This window comes from Rhinoderma darwinii, chromosome 2 (genome assembly GCF_050947455.1).
Source record: "Rhinoderma darwinii isolate aRhiDar2 chromosome 2, aRhiDar2.hap1, whole genome shotgun sequence".
NCBI classification, from domain to species: Eukaryota; Metazoa; Chordata; class Amphibia; order Anura; family Rhinodermatidae; genus Rhinoderma; species Rhinoderma darwinii.
In genome coordinates this window covers 295,067,361-295,084,291 of record NC_134688.1, presented here as the reverse complement: position 1 = coordinate 295,084,291, position 16,931 = coordinate 295,067,361, and the positions used below count along the sequence as shown (strand labels likewise).

General features: G+C 43.6%; 1 protein-coding gene across 1 annotated transcript in view; it reads left to right on the top strand.

Annotated features, from left to right (window-relative positions):
• NECTIN3 (nectin cell adhesion molecule 3) overlaps window positions 1–16,931 on the top strand; it is a 94,569-nt gene that overhangs the window by 53,808 nt on the left and 23,830 nt on the right. The window contains exons 4-5 of the mRNA XM_075853474.1: window positions 3,884–4,001; window positions 6,203–6,354. Coding sequence (XP_075709589.1) covers window positions 3,884–4,001; window positions 6,203–6,354 — 270 coding nt within the window. The remainder of the gene's footprint in view (window positions 1–3,883; window positions 4,002–6,202; window positions 6,355–16,931) is intronic.

The window sequence follows — 16,931 nt, the reverse complement described above, 5'->3', positions numbered from 1 at the left end:
TATGCATTTGTTTAGCTGCCTAATTAAATGGGAAATGTGATATTGCAAAGGTTCATTCCAATTGTTTTTACATTTCTTTCGTGGACACTTTACTAGAGTAATTTGAAGAGGTTTTCCAGTCCCTAAAAATTGATGGCCTATCCTCAAGATAGGCCATCAGTAGCTAATGGGTCGGAGTCTGACACCCGGGCCCCTCACGATCAGCTTTTTTGGAGGGGGTGCAGTGCTAGTACGAGCACTGCTTCTCCCTTCATTTCTACTTGCTCACTGTGAATAGTCGACACGGATGTAGCGGAGATTTACAAGTATTGCAGCCTTCTTTTCCCATTGACGTGAATGGGAGAACAAAGCTGCAATACCTGTGAATTGCCGCTACAAGTGTGCTGATGATTCACAGTGAGCAAGTAGAAATGAAGGGGAAGCAGCGCTCGTACAAGAGCTGCACCCCTTCTAGACAGCTGATCGGCGGGGATCCTGTGGATAGGCCATACATTTTTATGGACTGGAAAACCCCTTTAAATACTTGTATTCCCCATGAAGCAACAATTCTGGAACGTATTTTCTTAGAATTGCATATTTCTGCTACAAATGTATGAATGAATTGAAAGCTGGGGGTAAACACCCCCGTGTCAATAGGGTGTCTTCCTACTTAGTCTCACTCTGTGAGCACTGATTGGACAATGCCAGACTGTGTAGGGACACACCCCCAACTGGTAACACCCAGTTGTCAATTTATTCATAAATTTCTAGGAGGAATAACAGAGGAACGGCAGGACGTAGAAATCGAAGAAAAAGGTGCTCCAGAATTGTTAGGCTTTAGTTCACATCTGCGTAAGGGCTCCAATAATGGGTTCTGTCAGAGCTTTCCTTCAGGGGAACCCACGAACGGAACCCTGACTGAAACAAACGGAAACCAAAGATGCAAATGGTTTCCGTTTGTCACCGTTGTTGAAGGGTTCCGTCGTTTTGAAGGAATAAATAGCGCAGTCGAGTACAGTATTGATTCCATCAAAACGACAGAACCCTTAGGGTATGTTCACACGGCCTATTTACGGACGTAATTCGGGCGTTTTTGCCCCGAATTACGTCTGAAAATAGCGCCTCAATAGCGCTGACAAACATCTGCCCATTGAAAGCAATGGGCAGACGTTTGTCTGTTCACACGAGGCGTATATTTACGCGCCGCTGTCAAAAGACGGCGCGTAAATAGACGCCCGCGTCAAAGAAGTGACCTGTCACTTCTTTGGCCGTAATTAGAGCCGTTATTCATTGACTCCAATGAATAGCAGCGCTAATTACGCCCGTAATTGACGCGGCGTTCAAGCGCCTGCACATGCCGGTACGGCTGAAATTACGGGGATGTTTTCAGGCTGAAACATCCCCGTAATTTCAGCCGTAACGGACGCCCTCGTGTGAACATACCCTTAAACAACGTTGACAAACAGAAACCGTTTGCATCGGGTACTTCATCATTGAAATCAATGGACACTATAGTTTCCGTTTGTTTGTCAGGGTTCTGTTCATGCCTGAATGAAGCCCTGGCGCAGATGTGTATTTAACTTTTTTTTTACTAGTCTCCCTAGGGAACTTGAACGAGCGATCGTTGAATTGCTTGCATGATCTACTGCAATACTAATGTATTGCAATATATCGTGATACTGACAGTCTCCTATGAAGCCCTGCTGAAGGCAGAGCATCATAGGAGTACAAAGATGGCGGACCTGGGGGACTTCATTAGGCCATAATGACCATTGGCGATCGCGACGGCACGTCGGAGGGGGCAGCCCCCTTATTTTAACGGCTTCGATGCCGCAGTCAATAGAGTTAAACGAGCGAGCTCCCGCTCACTACACTCAAGGGTCAGTTGTAAGATACAGCCGACACGCTCGTTCTATGGAGAGGGCTTAGCCCGTGAGCCCGGTCCATACTCACCCACCGGATGTACACTGTATATATACGGCGGATGTCGAGAAGGGGTTGATATTGGAACTATATTGCAAACTGGCAGTATATCCTGTCATTACAGAAGCCAGAAAAACTTATATAAAGCATAGGTCTGCTCTTCAACTGCTCCAGAGATGTTCACTGTTCAGCATTGGGACAGTCTTGAAATTGGTAACTTCTTATTATCTGAAAAGCTACACATTCAGTTTGTCACCTTTTTAGTTGGCTGAATAAATACATCCTCTTTTGTCTGACTTCTGGGCAGACTTACGGTACTTTAGGATCTTCACAGCGGAATAATTTACCAGAAATTACAATTTGCAGCAAACCTCTGTATTCTGGAAAAATTCTTCACATGGTGGAAATAGCTCTTGCATCTATTTTACATGTTACCATTAGAATGTGGAGCATAATAGAGAAATAAGCGGAAAGGCACTGGCCTTGCGTCACTGTTTATTTTCTGTCGCTGTATTAAGATGGGCTGCAGATTGAGGCTGTGATACTGAAATATCCTGATAGTGACATGTAAACATTTGCCGTAGACTTTTTGTAATCAGGTGTTGTCTGATAAATGACTACCTATAGAAGAAAGCTGGTACCCGACTTCCTTATTAGGGGAAACTTTAAAGGAGATTAAAGACGTGAGCATTCCTTCAGGCTTTTCTGGAGTCAGACAAAGTATATAAATGGAAAAAGCTTGTACACAGATGCTATATTTATACATTCCTAAGTGCGTTGCTGCACTGCTCATCTTTCCATGTGTATTGCCCTAATTCTAGCTGTGCTCTTATAGCAGCAGATGTTTGAACCAGCCCGTGGTTGGAAATAGGCTCCTGTGTTCTGTAGATGCTGCATTTTCTACACTCCATAAAGTAGGTAATGATTTATTGACTTTGATTAGGAAATCCCTACATGCATAATCTATTACAAAAATTATTACTTTCACCCAAAAAAAAAAATAGGTGCAGATCGTTCATTACTAGACTGTGTACACACTACTTAGATTTGATGCAGTTTTTGCAATCAATCCTAGATTTGGCTTAAATATAAAACACATTGAAAACCTGTCCAGAAAAAAGAACAAGTCACGACCAGGTAATTGAAAAAATACAAACAATCTTTATTAAAGTCAATTAGACACACAGAAAAAAACATATAACAGTTATACATAATAAAATACCATAGACCCTCAAACAGAAACGGAATCCGAAAGTATATATAAAGTGCAGTTCCCCTGACGAAGCACCAGCGAAACGCGCGTCGGGTTAAGCAGAGGTCCCCTCTCCCGGTCCTGGTCTCCTATTTTCATCTCCTGCTACGTAGGTGTAGGTATACTATATTGCCTTGCATGTTATGTATACTTAGGACTGCACTTTATATATACTTTTTTATATTGCACTTATGTGTCCATCTGTGCAGGGCGTACCACGCCTAGCACCTGCTCAGTAATCTATATGTATGCACTTTAGCCATGTATAGGAGGTATTGGACCATTTGCACATCTGGGGGGCCACTCTGCTTTTATGTTCGGATTCCGTTTCTGTTTGAGGGTCTATGGTATTTTATTATGTATAACTGTTATATTTTTTTTTCTGTGTGTCTAATTGACTTTAATAAAGATTGTTTGTATCTTTTCAATTACCTGGTCGTGACTTGTTCTTTTTTCTGGTTTTGTTAAAATTAGTCACTAGGACCACTAGTACCAATTGGGGTATTGTTCGGTTTGTTACATTGAAAACCTGTGTAATAACAAAAGCTGGCCATACACATGAAAGAAAAGTCGTCAAACCCTCCAATATCAACATGCCCGATTCTTTGTTCCTGCAGGAGATAAATCACCGCTAGAGGTGTCTGTTAGTGGCTTATTTTCCACTTATTGAAATAACATACAGAGTTCTGGGCATTAGCTTGAAGTAAAGCTTTTCTTTCTCTATTTTAGATGCGCCTGAAGTTTCAATAACTGGCTATGATGGCAATTGGTTTGTTGGCAGGAAAAACGTCCAACTGAAGTGTCATGCTGATGCGAATCCACCTCCCTTTGACATAAAATGGAGCAGGTAAACTCATTTCTGTTCAGTTACAATGATTTGTTTGTTACATGTCATGATACACTGCTACTTGTATACAGAGCAATTTAATAATGACAATTCTGTAGACACCGTTTAAAATAGTATCTTTAACATGATCAAGCCAGTATTAGGCCCCATGCACATGACCGTAATTTTGATCCGCTATTACGAACCGTAATTGCGGATCAAAATACTGATCCATTAATTTATATGGCCTATGGACACCTTCCCGTGTATTTACGGGAAGGTGTCCGGGCCGTAGAAAGCATCCGTAAAAAATAGGGCCTTAGCAATGTGATTTGTGTCCCAAATTTATCACCAGTTTACTCTCTATAGCCTGTGCAAAAAAGCTAATAGTGGCAATAAAATAAGTCTTCTACTTAACATAGAGAAATGCGTATATTTAATAATTTATTAGGGAGCACTTCAGACTCATCCTGAAGAAGTTATTTCATCCATGGTGTATCCAAAGCTGGCATGAATGTGACATAACAGTGCGCTGGTAATACCACTGAATCTCCATGCTTCTGTGAAGTCTGGCTGTGTCTCTCTATGCTGCAATAAGGGGGGATTTCAGTTGTAGTAATAGTTGATATCACTTTCTTGAAAATTACTATTCATTAAAGAAAAGCTGCATTTACCATAACAATATTCTCATTTTTGACAGTGTCATCATTTTATATATTTCCATACATTTTTTTTTCTACCCTGTTTTTCAAATTACATTTTGATCTGTATCTATACTGAGATGTTGGCCTGAGCAGATTTTTGTACTTATTGGAAGACACACAGGGAATCCAGTCAAAATTATCTTCTGATAGGTCATAGAGCAGTTGAGAGAAAAAAAAATGGAAGGTGACCGGTTTCCTTTTTATTGATTATAAGGAGCTGGGACACAATTTTTGTTATATGTTTGACAATTAATCCTTTGATCTAATCAAAACTGAATTTTCTTTCCCATATATATTCTTATATTGAAAGGAGCTCTAACCCTAATATCACAGTAACGAATACCCAGGCATCTAAGATACAATAGTTAATAAAGGCTGTAGACACTTTTGCACTTACATTTTTTTTATTTTCTAACTAAATAGAGAATTAAACAACTTTCTAAATAGTCTTCGCTGCTGTTTCTAACATTGACCTATAAGAACACTGCTCCTGTCTGTGTAGGCTCTTTCTGCTCTTCCTTTCTCTAAATGTTAGAGATAGAAGCAGGGAGATGGTGGAGGCAGATGAGTGTGGAAAGATAAGTAAGCATTGAAGTCTTCAAGGTGGTGCAGATCATATAAGCTTTACGGAATCAGTGTAGACGGGTATTAAAGCACGGGGGGGGGGAGCAGTCCAGAGATGAAGCTGTGCTAGTACATGAGAGCTAGTGAGGGCAGCAGCATCCTGGATGCACAGGCCTAACATCCAGCATGTATTACTGGGAGAAACATGGAGTTTTAAACTAGGAGCAGGTTGTAGGCTGCATATCAGGCAGTTTGAGAATGAATGATAAATGAACATTGCAGTCTGAAACGTAGTGCAGCTTTTTTTTAACTCTAGGTAACCACTAACATTTGTAAGAATATATATATATTTATTTTTTTTGTCAAATGTGTCCATAGCCTTTAAGAGACTGTAAATGTAAAATGTCTGCTTTTTGGCCCTTCAAGCAAAGCCATTGATGTCATGGAACCAAATACTAGTAATCCGGACCATCATGTTATCTTATGCTAATATGTCACCCATATAAATTTGATTACAATCCAATGCTCTAACATACAGTATATAAAAGACCACTAGAGACCATGTGATGTCCACTCCTAGGAGCCAAACCTGCTTGATTGTATCCACTAAGATGAGTGGCACCAGATGTGTCTAACAGTCACTTTCCCTCCATAGGATTTACATTCGGATGATCATTTTCAGAGGAATTGGGGTCATAACCACCGGCTAAAGCAGCCTTTGGATGGTAGTTATCCTGTTTAGGTTTAGCTTTTACTCCATTTTGTTTATATCATAATGAGGTCCATTTTACAATCCTTTTTCTTTTAGCTTTCAATGATCTTCACATTACCATTCATTTTTAATGCATTAACAGGAACAATAAGTAAACAAATAACCTTTTTAACGTATACTAAAAGTAGACATTTTCTGCCTAGCACCTTAATTCAACCTATTTGTAAATTCTATTAATACAGGTTAGATGGAATTTGGCCTGACGGTTTACTATCTGTCAATAATACACTACTTTTCAACTACCCTCTAACGCACAATGTTTCTGGGATATATATGTGCAGAGTGGCCAATGCTCTTGGTTACAAAAGTGACCAAAAGATCATCACTATTTTAGGTGAGTTGTTTTGGATTGCATATATATGTGGTATCTTTACTTCTTGGTTATGATGCATGTTATTTTAAAGGGGCACAAATGCACTTTATTAACCCAATTTTAGTTTGCTCATGTGACCTTCATACAATTTTCTTTGGTAAAACAAGTTTTAAAAAGCAAGTATGGTAGCTTCAGTTTCTGCACAAGTCGGTCCATATTGCAGTCCTCTGATACTTTTCTATCCAATTATATATGCAGCTACTGTCTGTTCCCCAAGGGCATATTTCGGAGGAACGAACGATTCATGCATTTCTGAACTCCGCATACCCCATCTTTATCCTTTGTTTGTGTTGAAGATAAGTCTGTGCCAGAGGCTTGATCGGCCAACAGCCATCTCATCTGTATGGCCAGCTTAAAGGCTATGTACACTTTTGAAAACTTTTTTTAAAAATAAAACTGTCTATCAGTGTGTTTTGTTCAACTTTCTAAATACTTTGTAAAATTATTTTTACTTTTTGAGATACATCTGCTCTGTATACTGTATACAGAGCAGCTTTATCTAGCGCTGAAATCTGAGTCAGTCAGGTCAGCGGCACTGACTTGTACAATGTCGGTGTGTCCTGCGTGTCAGATCGAGTTGTTACCGATCACATCTATGTTCATAACTTAGATCTGATTGATAACAGGTGGATCCTGCGTGCCAGAGACACGCAGGACCCGCTGTCACTGAAATCAGTCAGTGCCGCTGACCTGACGGATTCAGGTCTCTGCACGATACAGCTGCTCTGTATACAGAATACAAAGCAGCTGTATCTCAAAAAATTAAAATACTTTTTCATAAAATGTATTTAGAAAGTTGCACAAAACACACCTGATAGACATTTTTATTTAAAAATAAATAAAATGAATACAAAGGAGTTCATAGCCTTTAAGGGTGAGGCCATAGGATGCATATATGCTGCGGAATTTATGTGCAGAACATTCGGAGCATTTACATTAGCAATAAGGTGGAAAAGATTTTAACAAATATTATCCACTTTCTGCGGAAAAAAACCCCACAGAAAAGACATGCTGAAATTGACATTCTGTATAGAATTACAATCTGCAGGAAAATATGGTCTTCAATTCGGCAGCGTATTTGCAATTTGTGACCTTACCCTTAAACAGAACCTGTTTAGTGTTCCAAACCGGCCAAGTTCGAAACATGCGGTTCAGACAATAGTTAGTAAAATAAGTTATTGAGGGAAGCCAGACTCCTTTCAGTAACTTATTTTGCTAACTATTGCCTAAACGGCCAGCTTCAACCTGGGCAAGTTTGAAACATTTAACCCCAGCTGCAAAACAACAGCCATAACAAAGCTGGTGGTTTAGTGGCTCCAAACCTAGTGACTGGTTCCTTTTAAGGGAATGTGTCATCAGAAAATTACTATTATTATTGTTTAAATCAAGTATTTATGTTAAAGGAGTTGTCCACTTTATGAAAACTGATGACCTATCAACCGGATAGGTCATCCATATATGATCGGTGCGTGTCCAACATCTAGACCCAGCACTGATCCGCAACTCTGGCTGCCTCCGTGCACCGGATGTTTGGAACGGAATGCAGTAGTTGGAGCCGGAAGCAGATGGCTCCGTCCACTGCATGGCGGCCATTCGGCGGAACTGCAACTCTGCTCCGATTCACTTGAATAGGAGCAGAGCTGCAATACTGCAGCTCGGCCGCTATTCTTTGATCGGAGCCATCTGCTTCCCGGAGTGCCGGATCGGTTCGGGTGTTGGACACGTACCGATCATATACTGATGACCTATCCGGTGGATAGGTAATCAGTTTTCAGAAAGTGGAAAACCCCTTCAAACATATTTTTTAAGAATTTTCTGGGGTTTTTTTGTTTTTTTATTTGATTTTTTTTTCCATGTCAATAACTATATGAATAAAGAAAAAACTAAAATCCTGCATATCTCTCTCTTGCCACTGAGCCTTTTAATAGACTGACACTTCCTGTTCTGTAGAGATCACTACTCAGCAGTCAATTTATTATTATCACTTGCAGGATTACATTGAAAGTGGTAACACCTCTATTATAAAGCTGGTGGGACATAACACAGGATCACACAATTCGACAATAGTTGATGGACACAGCTACCCTCCTCCCCCCTCCCTGCACAGTGACCTCTGCACAGGTCACAGAAAATGCCTAGGAGACTCTCTCATAGAAGTCAATCAATCTTGTCCTGTCTATAGGTTCCTATGGTCCATGTGGCTGCTGTAAAGCATATGTCTGAATGCTGTTAACAGGCCATCAGCACAGGAAAGGTGGCCACCCTCATAATCATGTGCAAAAAATAGAATTAAAAAATATCTACAATCTGAAAATGAAAACGGATTAGAAAATAGAATAGGTTTCACCATCTGATTTTAATTAGTTAAAACATTTTTATATACCATATTAGGAATTTCTAAGTTAATGGGGGGGGGGGGGTCCTCTGTTGTAATTCTTATTTTCCCCTGTGGTGGTGCTGCAGAGAAACTAAACACTCGGCATACAAGGGATCCAGAGGCTCTCTTTTTTTCGCTTTTCTGCTCCTGTGAATGAACAGAACGGAAAACCCTGATGGAGAAGTGAACAAAGCTGAAACCCATTTGTGTTGTGGAATTAATACATACTAATTAATTTGCTCAGTTGACTGCTCATGTACAGTGCAAAATAAAGAAGAAATCCGTGTACTCAAAAGCCATCAAGTACTGGCCGTGGGGAATCAGGGCCATTCTATCTGCCTTGATCTAGTTAATTTTTAGTATTGGATCACCATCTTGTGGACCGTTCTGGGTACTCTGCTATCTCTACGCTTTAAGTGTGCTGCTCACCATGTTGAATATACAACCACATAATTCAACTATTTGAGTCATTGGTAGTTACTGGACTGAAAGAGTATTGTTTGTGTAAGGATACTTCTATACACACGAGTCAACTAAAGCCATGACACTTTTTGGATGATTCATTGCTTAACGGATACGTTAATGCATGTCTATATGCTTCAATATTTTTTAAAATTACACATCTGAAGTTATTCAAATTTTTGTGGTCCAAATCTAATCAAATCATGAAAAAATACGCAAGCTGGGGTCTAGAATACTGTTATATACAAAATACTGACGCCCATAGCATCGGTCTAGTACCTATCTTTAGAAAGTGATCTCTTTCTCATTATGTGAACTGTAAAGGATTCCTACAGTGTCAAGAATTGGAAGAGCTTTAACCCCTTTAAGACGAAGGATGGATATATCCGTCCTGTGCAGGAGTTAATTTCCGCAAAAGGACGGATATATCACGTGGGTACACTGGCAGTACCCACGCGATCAGCTGCAGGAGCATGGCTGTTATACACAGGGTGGCTCCTGCCGCAACTGCCGGAATCGAAGCACGCTCCGATTCCGGCAGTTTAACCTATTAAATGCCACTGTCAATAGCGACAGCGACATCTAATGTGTTTGACAGAGGGAGCTCCCTCTGTCACCCCATAGGCGCCCCCGCAAAGAAATCGCGGGTCACCGTCGGGTTTCCATGGCAGACGGTGGCCTAACAAAGGCCCCCAGGTCTGCCTTCATCAAATGCCTGTTAGGCCAGGCATTACACTGGCAGGCAATAATGCTTTGGTATACTAAGTATACCAAAGCCTTATATATGCGATCAGCAGATCGCATAGTGAAGTCCGCTGGTGGGACTAAAAAAAAAAAAAATGTAAAGCAGTTAAATAAAGTTTGTGGAAAAAAAAATATAGTAATTACAGTCAAAAACAAATAAAACTTTTTTGCCCAAAAAGTGGTTTTATTTCGTAAAAGTGTCAAAACAAATAACACATACACATATATGGTATCCCCGCGATCGTAACGACTTGAACAATAAAATGAACACATTAATTAAACCGCCGGATGAACGGCGTCCTAAAAAAAAGCTAAATTCTCTTTTCTCCCATTCCCCCCATAAAAAATTAAATAAAAGTAAATCTATAAGTCCTATGTACCCGAAAATAGTACTAATGAAAACTACACTTTGGCCCGCAAAAATCAATCCCACATACGGCCACATTAACGGAAAAATAAAAAAGTTACGGCTCTTGGAAACAAGTAATTATTTTCTAAAAGGGTTTTTATTGTGCAAACGTAGGAAAACATATAAAACCTTTACATATTTGGTATCCCCTTAATCGTGCCGACCCATAGAATAAAGTTAACATGTTATTTACGCTGCATAGTAAACGGCGTAAATTTATAACGTGAAAATCAATGCTAGAATAGTTGCTTATTTTCAATTCTCTCCTAAAATAAAGTTAATAAAAGTTAATCAATATATTATAAGCATCTAAAAATGGTGCAGTTGCAAAATACAACTCGTCCCGCAAAAAACAAGCCCTTATACAGCTATGTCGACGAACTAAAAAAAAGTTACGACTCTTGTAATTCGACCGTGAAAAAACAAAAAATAATCCTTGGTCCGAGCAAAATGGCCTGGTCATTAAGGGGTTAAACAAAGAGTCATTTTTAATGTGGTTTTACACCGGCAGAATTCTACCGGTAAACGAGTGACTAAATAGAACATCGATCTAACAGTGCTCGTTTATCTCCATTTACGTGGAACAATCATTGTTCTGTATGGGGACGAAGGAGATGGTTCGTCCCCATACAGTTTGTGTCAGTGTCGACAAAACATCCCGTTTTACATGGACAGGCAGTAATACACTGCAATACGGAAGTATTGCAGTGTATTATATAATAGCGATCGGACAATCGCATAGTGAAGTCCCCTAGTGGGGCTGGTGAAAAATAAAGTTAATAAATAAACAAGTGAAAAGAAAATGAAAAACCCACTTTTTCCCGTTACAAACTGCTTTATTATTAAAAAACTAAAAAAGTTATACATATTTTGGTATCGCCGCGTCCGTAACGACCCCAACTATAAAGTTATTACATTATTTAATCCTGCCTTAAAAAAATTTCTATAAAAAGTGATGAAAAAGTCGCATGTACTCCAAAATGGTACCAATAAAAACATGTCGTCCCACAAAAAAAAGCATACAACTCATACAACCGCATCAGCGAGAAAAATAAATTATCTCTCTCCAAATATGGAGACAAAAACAAATCATTTAAAAAAAAATTGATTTTATGGTCTAAAATTAGTAAAACATACAAAATGTGTAATGGCAGGAAGGAGGTGAAGGGAAAGTGAGCCCTAATCTACCCACCGCCCTGTCCCTGCCTACTTGCAACGACCCGCACTAGGCGACGGGGTACAACTGGGCGGCGGTCCCTATGCTGTCTAAGTGCACGGGAGAAGAAACAGGGAACACGCAAGGGAAGGGGCAGTAGCCCACGGAACGCCGCGAGGAAACGGAGCGGTGAATGAATAGTCAGGACCAGGATGAAGTGGAGTATACCAACGTGAGCATGGAGAAGGAAGCAAGCCAGGGGCAAAGCGAAGCAGGTTAAGCGGAACTGCAGCAAGGCAGAAGCACGGCAGAAGCAGGCTGGAGCAAGCAGCAGTGGGGCCAGGAATCCAGAAGAGTTACAAGCACTGAGGAAGAGAACACGGCAGGTAATAAAGGACAGGGGGCGGAGCTAACTCCGACTGACCAGGCCACGATAGGCTCTCCCACTCCTGAGCCTGCCACCCTGGTTGGTGGGAGACGGTGTCAGTCTAACAGGTCTGGCCTCAGGTGTGGATTGATTAATCCCAGGAGTATACCTAGACGTAGTACCTGGCAGATCCCTAACAGTACTCCCCATTTATGAGGGGCCACCGGACCCTTACTAAGAGGACCAGGTTTAGTAGGGAAGAGAAGGTGGAACCTCCTGATCAATACCCCAGCGTGAACATCACGGGCAGGTACCCAAGTCCTCTCCTCCGGCCCGTATCCTCTCCAATGGACCAGGTACTGGAGGGAGCCCTGGACCATCCTACTGTCCATAATCTTGGCCACCTCGAATTCCACCCCCTCAGGGGTGAGAACGGGAACAGGAGGTTTCCTCGAGGGGGACCAGGACTGGGAGCAGCGTTTGAGGAGGGAGGCATGGAAGACGTCATGTATGCGAAAGGATGAGGGCAGCTCCAGACGGAAGGATACAGGGTTGAGGACTTCAATGATCTTATAAGGTCCAATAAATCGGGGAGCAAACTTCCTGGACGGGACCTTAAGGCGCAAGTTCCTGGACGACAACCAGACCAAATCCCCGACGACAAACCGGGGGTTAGCAGAACGTCTACTATCAGCCTGAATCTTTTGTGCGCTCTGGGACGCCTCTAGGTTCTTCTGAACCTGGGCCCAGACTGTGCACAGTTCCCGATGAACATCCTCTACCTCAGGATTATTGGAACAACCAGGGGAAACGGAGGAGAACCTTGGGTTAAACCCGAAATTACAGAAAAACGGGGAGACCCCTGACTAGTTACTGACCCGGTTATTCAGGGAAAATTCAGCAAGGGGAAGGAATGAGACCCAATCGAATTGACAGTCAGAGATGAAACACCTTAAATATTGTTCCAGGGATTGGTTAGTCCTTTCCGTTTGGCCATTAGTTTCGGGATGGAAGGCGGAGGAGAAGGACAGATCAATCTCCAACTTTTTACAAAAAGCTCTCCAAAATAAGGAAACAAATTGTACCCCTCTGTCAGAAACGATATTGACTGGGGCCCCATGGAGATGCAGGATGTGTTTCACAAACAAAGAAGCTAACGTCTTGGCGTTAGGTAGCTTCTTAAGGGGCACAAAGTGGCACATCTTGCTGAAGCGGTCTACTACCACCCACACCACCGACTTGCCCTGAGATGGGGGCAAATCGGTGATAAAATCCATGGAGATATGGGTCCAAGGTCTCTGGGGAATGGGCAAGGAACATAGTAGGCCCGCAGGTCGGGACCTAGGGGTTTTGGACCTAGCGCAAACCTCACAAGCGGCGACGTAAGCCCTAACGTCTTTAGGCAACCCAGGCCACCAATAGTTTCTGGTAATGAGGTGTTTGGTGCCCAAGATGCCAGGATGACCAGATAGAGCGGAGTCATGGTTTTCCCTGAGTACCCTTAGCCGGTATTGCAGGGGAACAAAGCGTTTGTCCCCAGGGACGTTCCCGGGAGCTGAACCCTGATCAGCCGCAATATCAGAAGCTAAATCAGAATCCGTGGCAGAAACGATTATACCAGGGGGTAAAATACAAGCAGGATCCTTCTCGGAAAGAGGATTGGCCATGAAACTACGTGACAGAGCATCAGCCTTAATATTCTTGGACCCAGCCCTATAGGTAACCAAGAAATTAAATCTGGTAAAGAATAGTGCCCACCGAGCTTGTCTAGGATTAAGCCTCCGGGCCGATTCTAGGAAAACCAGATTCTTGTGATCCGTAAGGACCGTTACCTGGTGTCTGGCCCCCTCCAGGAAGTGCCGCCACTCTTCAAAAGCCCATTTAATGGCTAGAAGTTCGCGGTTGCCAATATCATAGTTACTCTCCGTGGGCGAAAACTTCCTAGAGAAGTAAGCACAGGGGCGGAGATGGGTGAGGGAGCTGGTACCCTGGGACAAGACGGCCCCCACTCCCACCTCGGATGCGTCAACCTCCACAATAAATGGCTCCTCTTGGTTGGGCTGAATCAGCACGGGGGCCGAGATAAAGCACTTCTTGAGGGTCTCAAAGGCCTGGACGGCCTCAGGGGGCCAATGGAGGACATCAGCACCCTTGCGAGTAAGGTCCGTAAGAGGCTTAGCGACGACCGAGAAGTTGGCAATAAATCTCCTGTAATAGTTGGGGAACCCTAAAAAACACTGTAACGCCTTAAGGGAGGCAGGTTGGACCCATTCCGCCACAGCCTGAACCTTGGCAGGGTCCATGCGGAATTCATGAGGAGTGAGGATTTGCCCTAAAAATGGTATCTCCTGTACCCCAAAGACACATTTTTCAGTCTTCGCAAACAGATTATTCTCCCGAAGGACCTGGAGCACCTTCCTGACATGCTCCACGTGGGAGGACCAGTCCTTGGAAAACACCAGTATGTCATCAAGGTACACAACAAGAAAATTACCCAGGTAATCTCTCAGGATTTCATTAATAAAATTCTGGAAGACAGCAGGGGCATTACACAACCCAAAGGGCATGACCAGGTATTCGAAATGACCCTCGGGTGTGTTGAACGCAGTTTTCCACTCATCCCCCTCTTTGATGCGGATAAGGTTATATGCCCCCCGTAGATCGAACTTAGAAAACCATTGGGCTCCCTGAACCTGATTAAAAAGATCCGGAATCAAAGGAAGTGGGTACTGGTTGCTTACGGTGACCTTATTCAGGTTACGATAATCAATGCACGGCCTAAGACCACCATCCTTCTTCCCCACGAAGAAGAAGCCAGCACCTACAGGAGAAGTCGAGGGGCGAATGAAACCCTTGGCCAGGCATTCTTGGATATACACCCTCATAGCTTCACGTTCAGGACATGAAAGATTAAATATCCTACTCTTAGGAAGCTTGGCACCAGGCACCAAATCGATGGCGCAATCGTAATCTCTATGGGGGGGCAAAACCTCGGAGGCCTCCTTAGAAAACACATCGGCGAAGTCCTGAACAAACTCAGGAAGCGTGTTTACCTCCTCCCGGGAAGAAATAGAGTTAACAGAAAGACATGACATAAGACATTCATTACCCCATTTGGTAAGCTCCCCAGTATTCCCATCAAACGTGGGATTATGCAACTGCAACCAGGGAAGACCTAATACCAGATCAGACGATAATCCCTGCATCACCAGTACAGAGCACTGCTCCAAATGCATGGAGCCAACCAGGAGTTCAAAAACAGGAGTATGCTGAGTAAAATAACCATTAGCAAGGGGGGTTGAGTCGATACCTACTACAGGGATAGGATAAGGTAAATCAATAAAAGGCATCTTTAGAAACATAGCAAATTCCACAGACATGATATTAGCAGATGAGCCAGAATCCACGAAAGCACTGCCCGTGGCAGACCGGCCAGCAAACGAGACCTGAAAGGGAAGCAAAATTTTATTGCGTTTCACATTAACGGGAAATACCTGTGCGCCCAAGTGACCTCCCCGATGATCACTTAGGCGCGGAAGTTTTCCGGCTTTTTATTCTTGCGCCTGGGACAGGTGTTCAGTAGATGCTTGTCGTCCCCACAGTAGAAGCAGAGACCATTCATTCTGCGAAACTCCCTACGTTGTCGAGGGGACATGGATACCCCGAGTTGCATAGGTACCTCCGAGTCCTCCGTGGAGGGCCGAGTGGACGGGACCTCGGGGGAGATCGCAGAAAAGTCAGAGGGGAGCACATTGAAACGTTCAAGCTGACGTTCCCTGAGACGTCGGTCAAGTCGTACTGCTAGGGCCATAACCTGGTCAAGGGAGTCAGAAGAGGGGTAGCTAACCAGCAGATCCTTCAGGGCGTCAGATAATCCTAACCTAAACTGGCACCTTAGGGCCGGATCGTTCCACCGAGAAGCTACGCACCACTTTCTAAAATCAGAACAGTATTCCTCAACCGGTCTCCTACCCTGACGTAAGGTCACCAGCTGACTCTCGGCTAAAGCAGTCCTGTCAGTCTCGTCGTAAATGAGTCCGAGGGCAGAGAAAAAACGATCAACAGAGGAAAGTTCAGGGGCGTCAGGAGCCAAGGAGAAGGCCCACTCTTGGGGCCCTTCCTGAGTCGGGATATGATGATACCCACCCGCTGGTTCTCGGAACCTGAGGAGTGGGGTTTTAGGCGGAAATACAGTCTGCAAGTCTCCCGGAAGGAGAGAAACGTCTTACGGTCCCCTGAGAACCGGTCAGGTAACTTGAGGTCGGGTTCTAGAGGTGAGGTGAGGGGTACTACTAAGGCAGCGTCACCCTGGTTGACCCTCTGGGCCAGGGCCTGGACCTGTAGGGAGAGGCCCTGCATCTGCTGGGTCAGGGTCTCAAGGGGGTCCATGATAGCGTCAGCGTAGGAGAATGGTAGACTAGGTATGGGCTTGTAATTATGTAATGGCATGAAGGAGGTGAAGGGAAAGTGAGCCCTAATCTACCCACCGCCCTGTCCCTGCCTACTTGCAACGACCCGCCCTAGGCGACGGGGTACAACTGGGCGGCGGTCCCTACGCTGTCTAAGTGCACGGGAGAACAAACAGGGAACACGCAAGGGAAGGGGCAGTAGCCCACGGAACGCCGCGAGGAAACGGAGCGGTGAATGAATAGTCAGTACCAGGATGAAGTGGAGTATACCAACGTGAGCATGGAGAAGGAAGCAAGCCAGGGGCAAAGCGAAGCAGGTTAAGCGGAACTGCAGCAAGGCAGAAGCACGGCAGAAGCAGGCTGGAGCAAGCAGCAGTGGGGCCAGGAATCCAGAAGAATTACAAGCACTGAGGAAGAGAACACGGCAGGTAATAAAGGACAGGGGGCGGAGCTAACTCCGACTGACCAGGCCGCGATAGGCTCTCCCACTCCTGAGCCTGCCACCCTGGTTGGTGGGAGACGGTGTCAGTCTAACAGGTCTGGCCTCAGGTGTGGATTGATTAATCCCAGGAGTATACCTAGACGTAGTACCTGGCAGATCCCTAACAAAATGT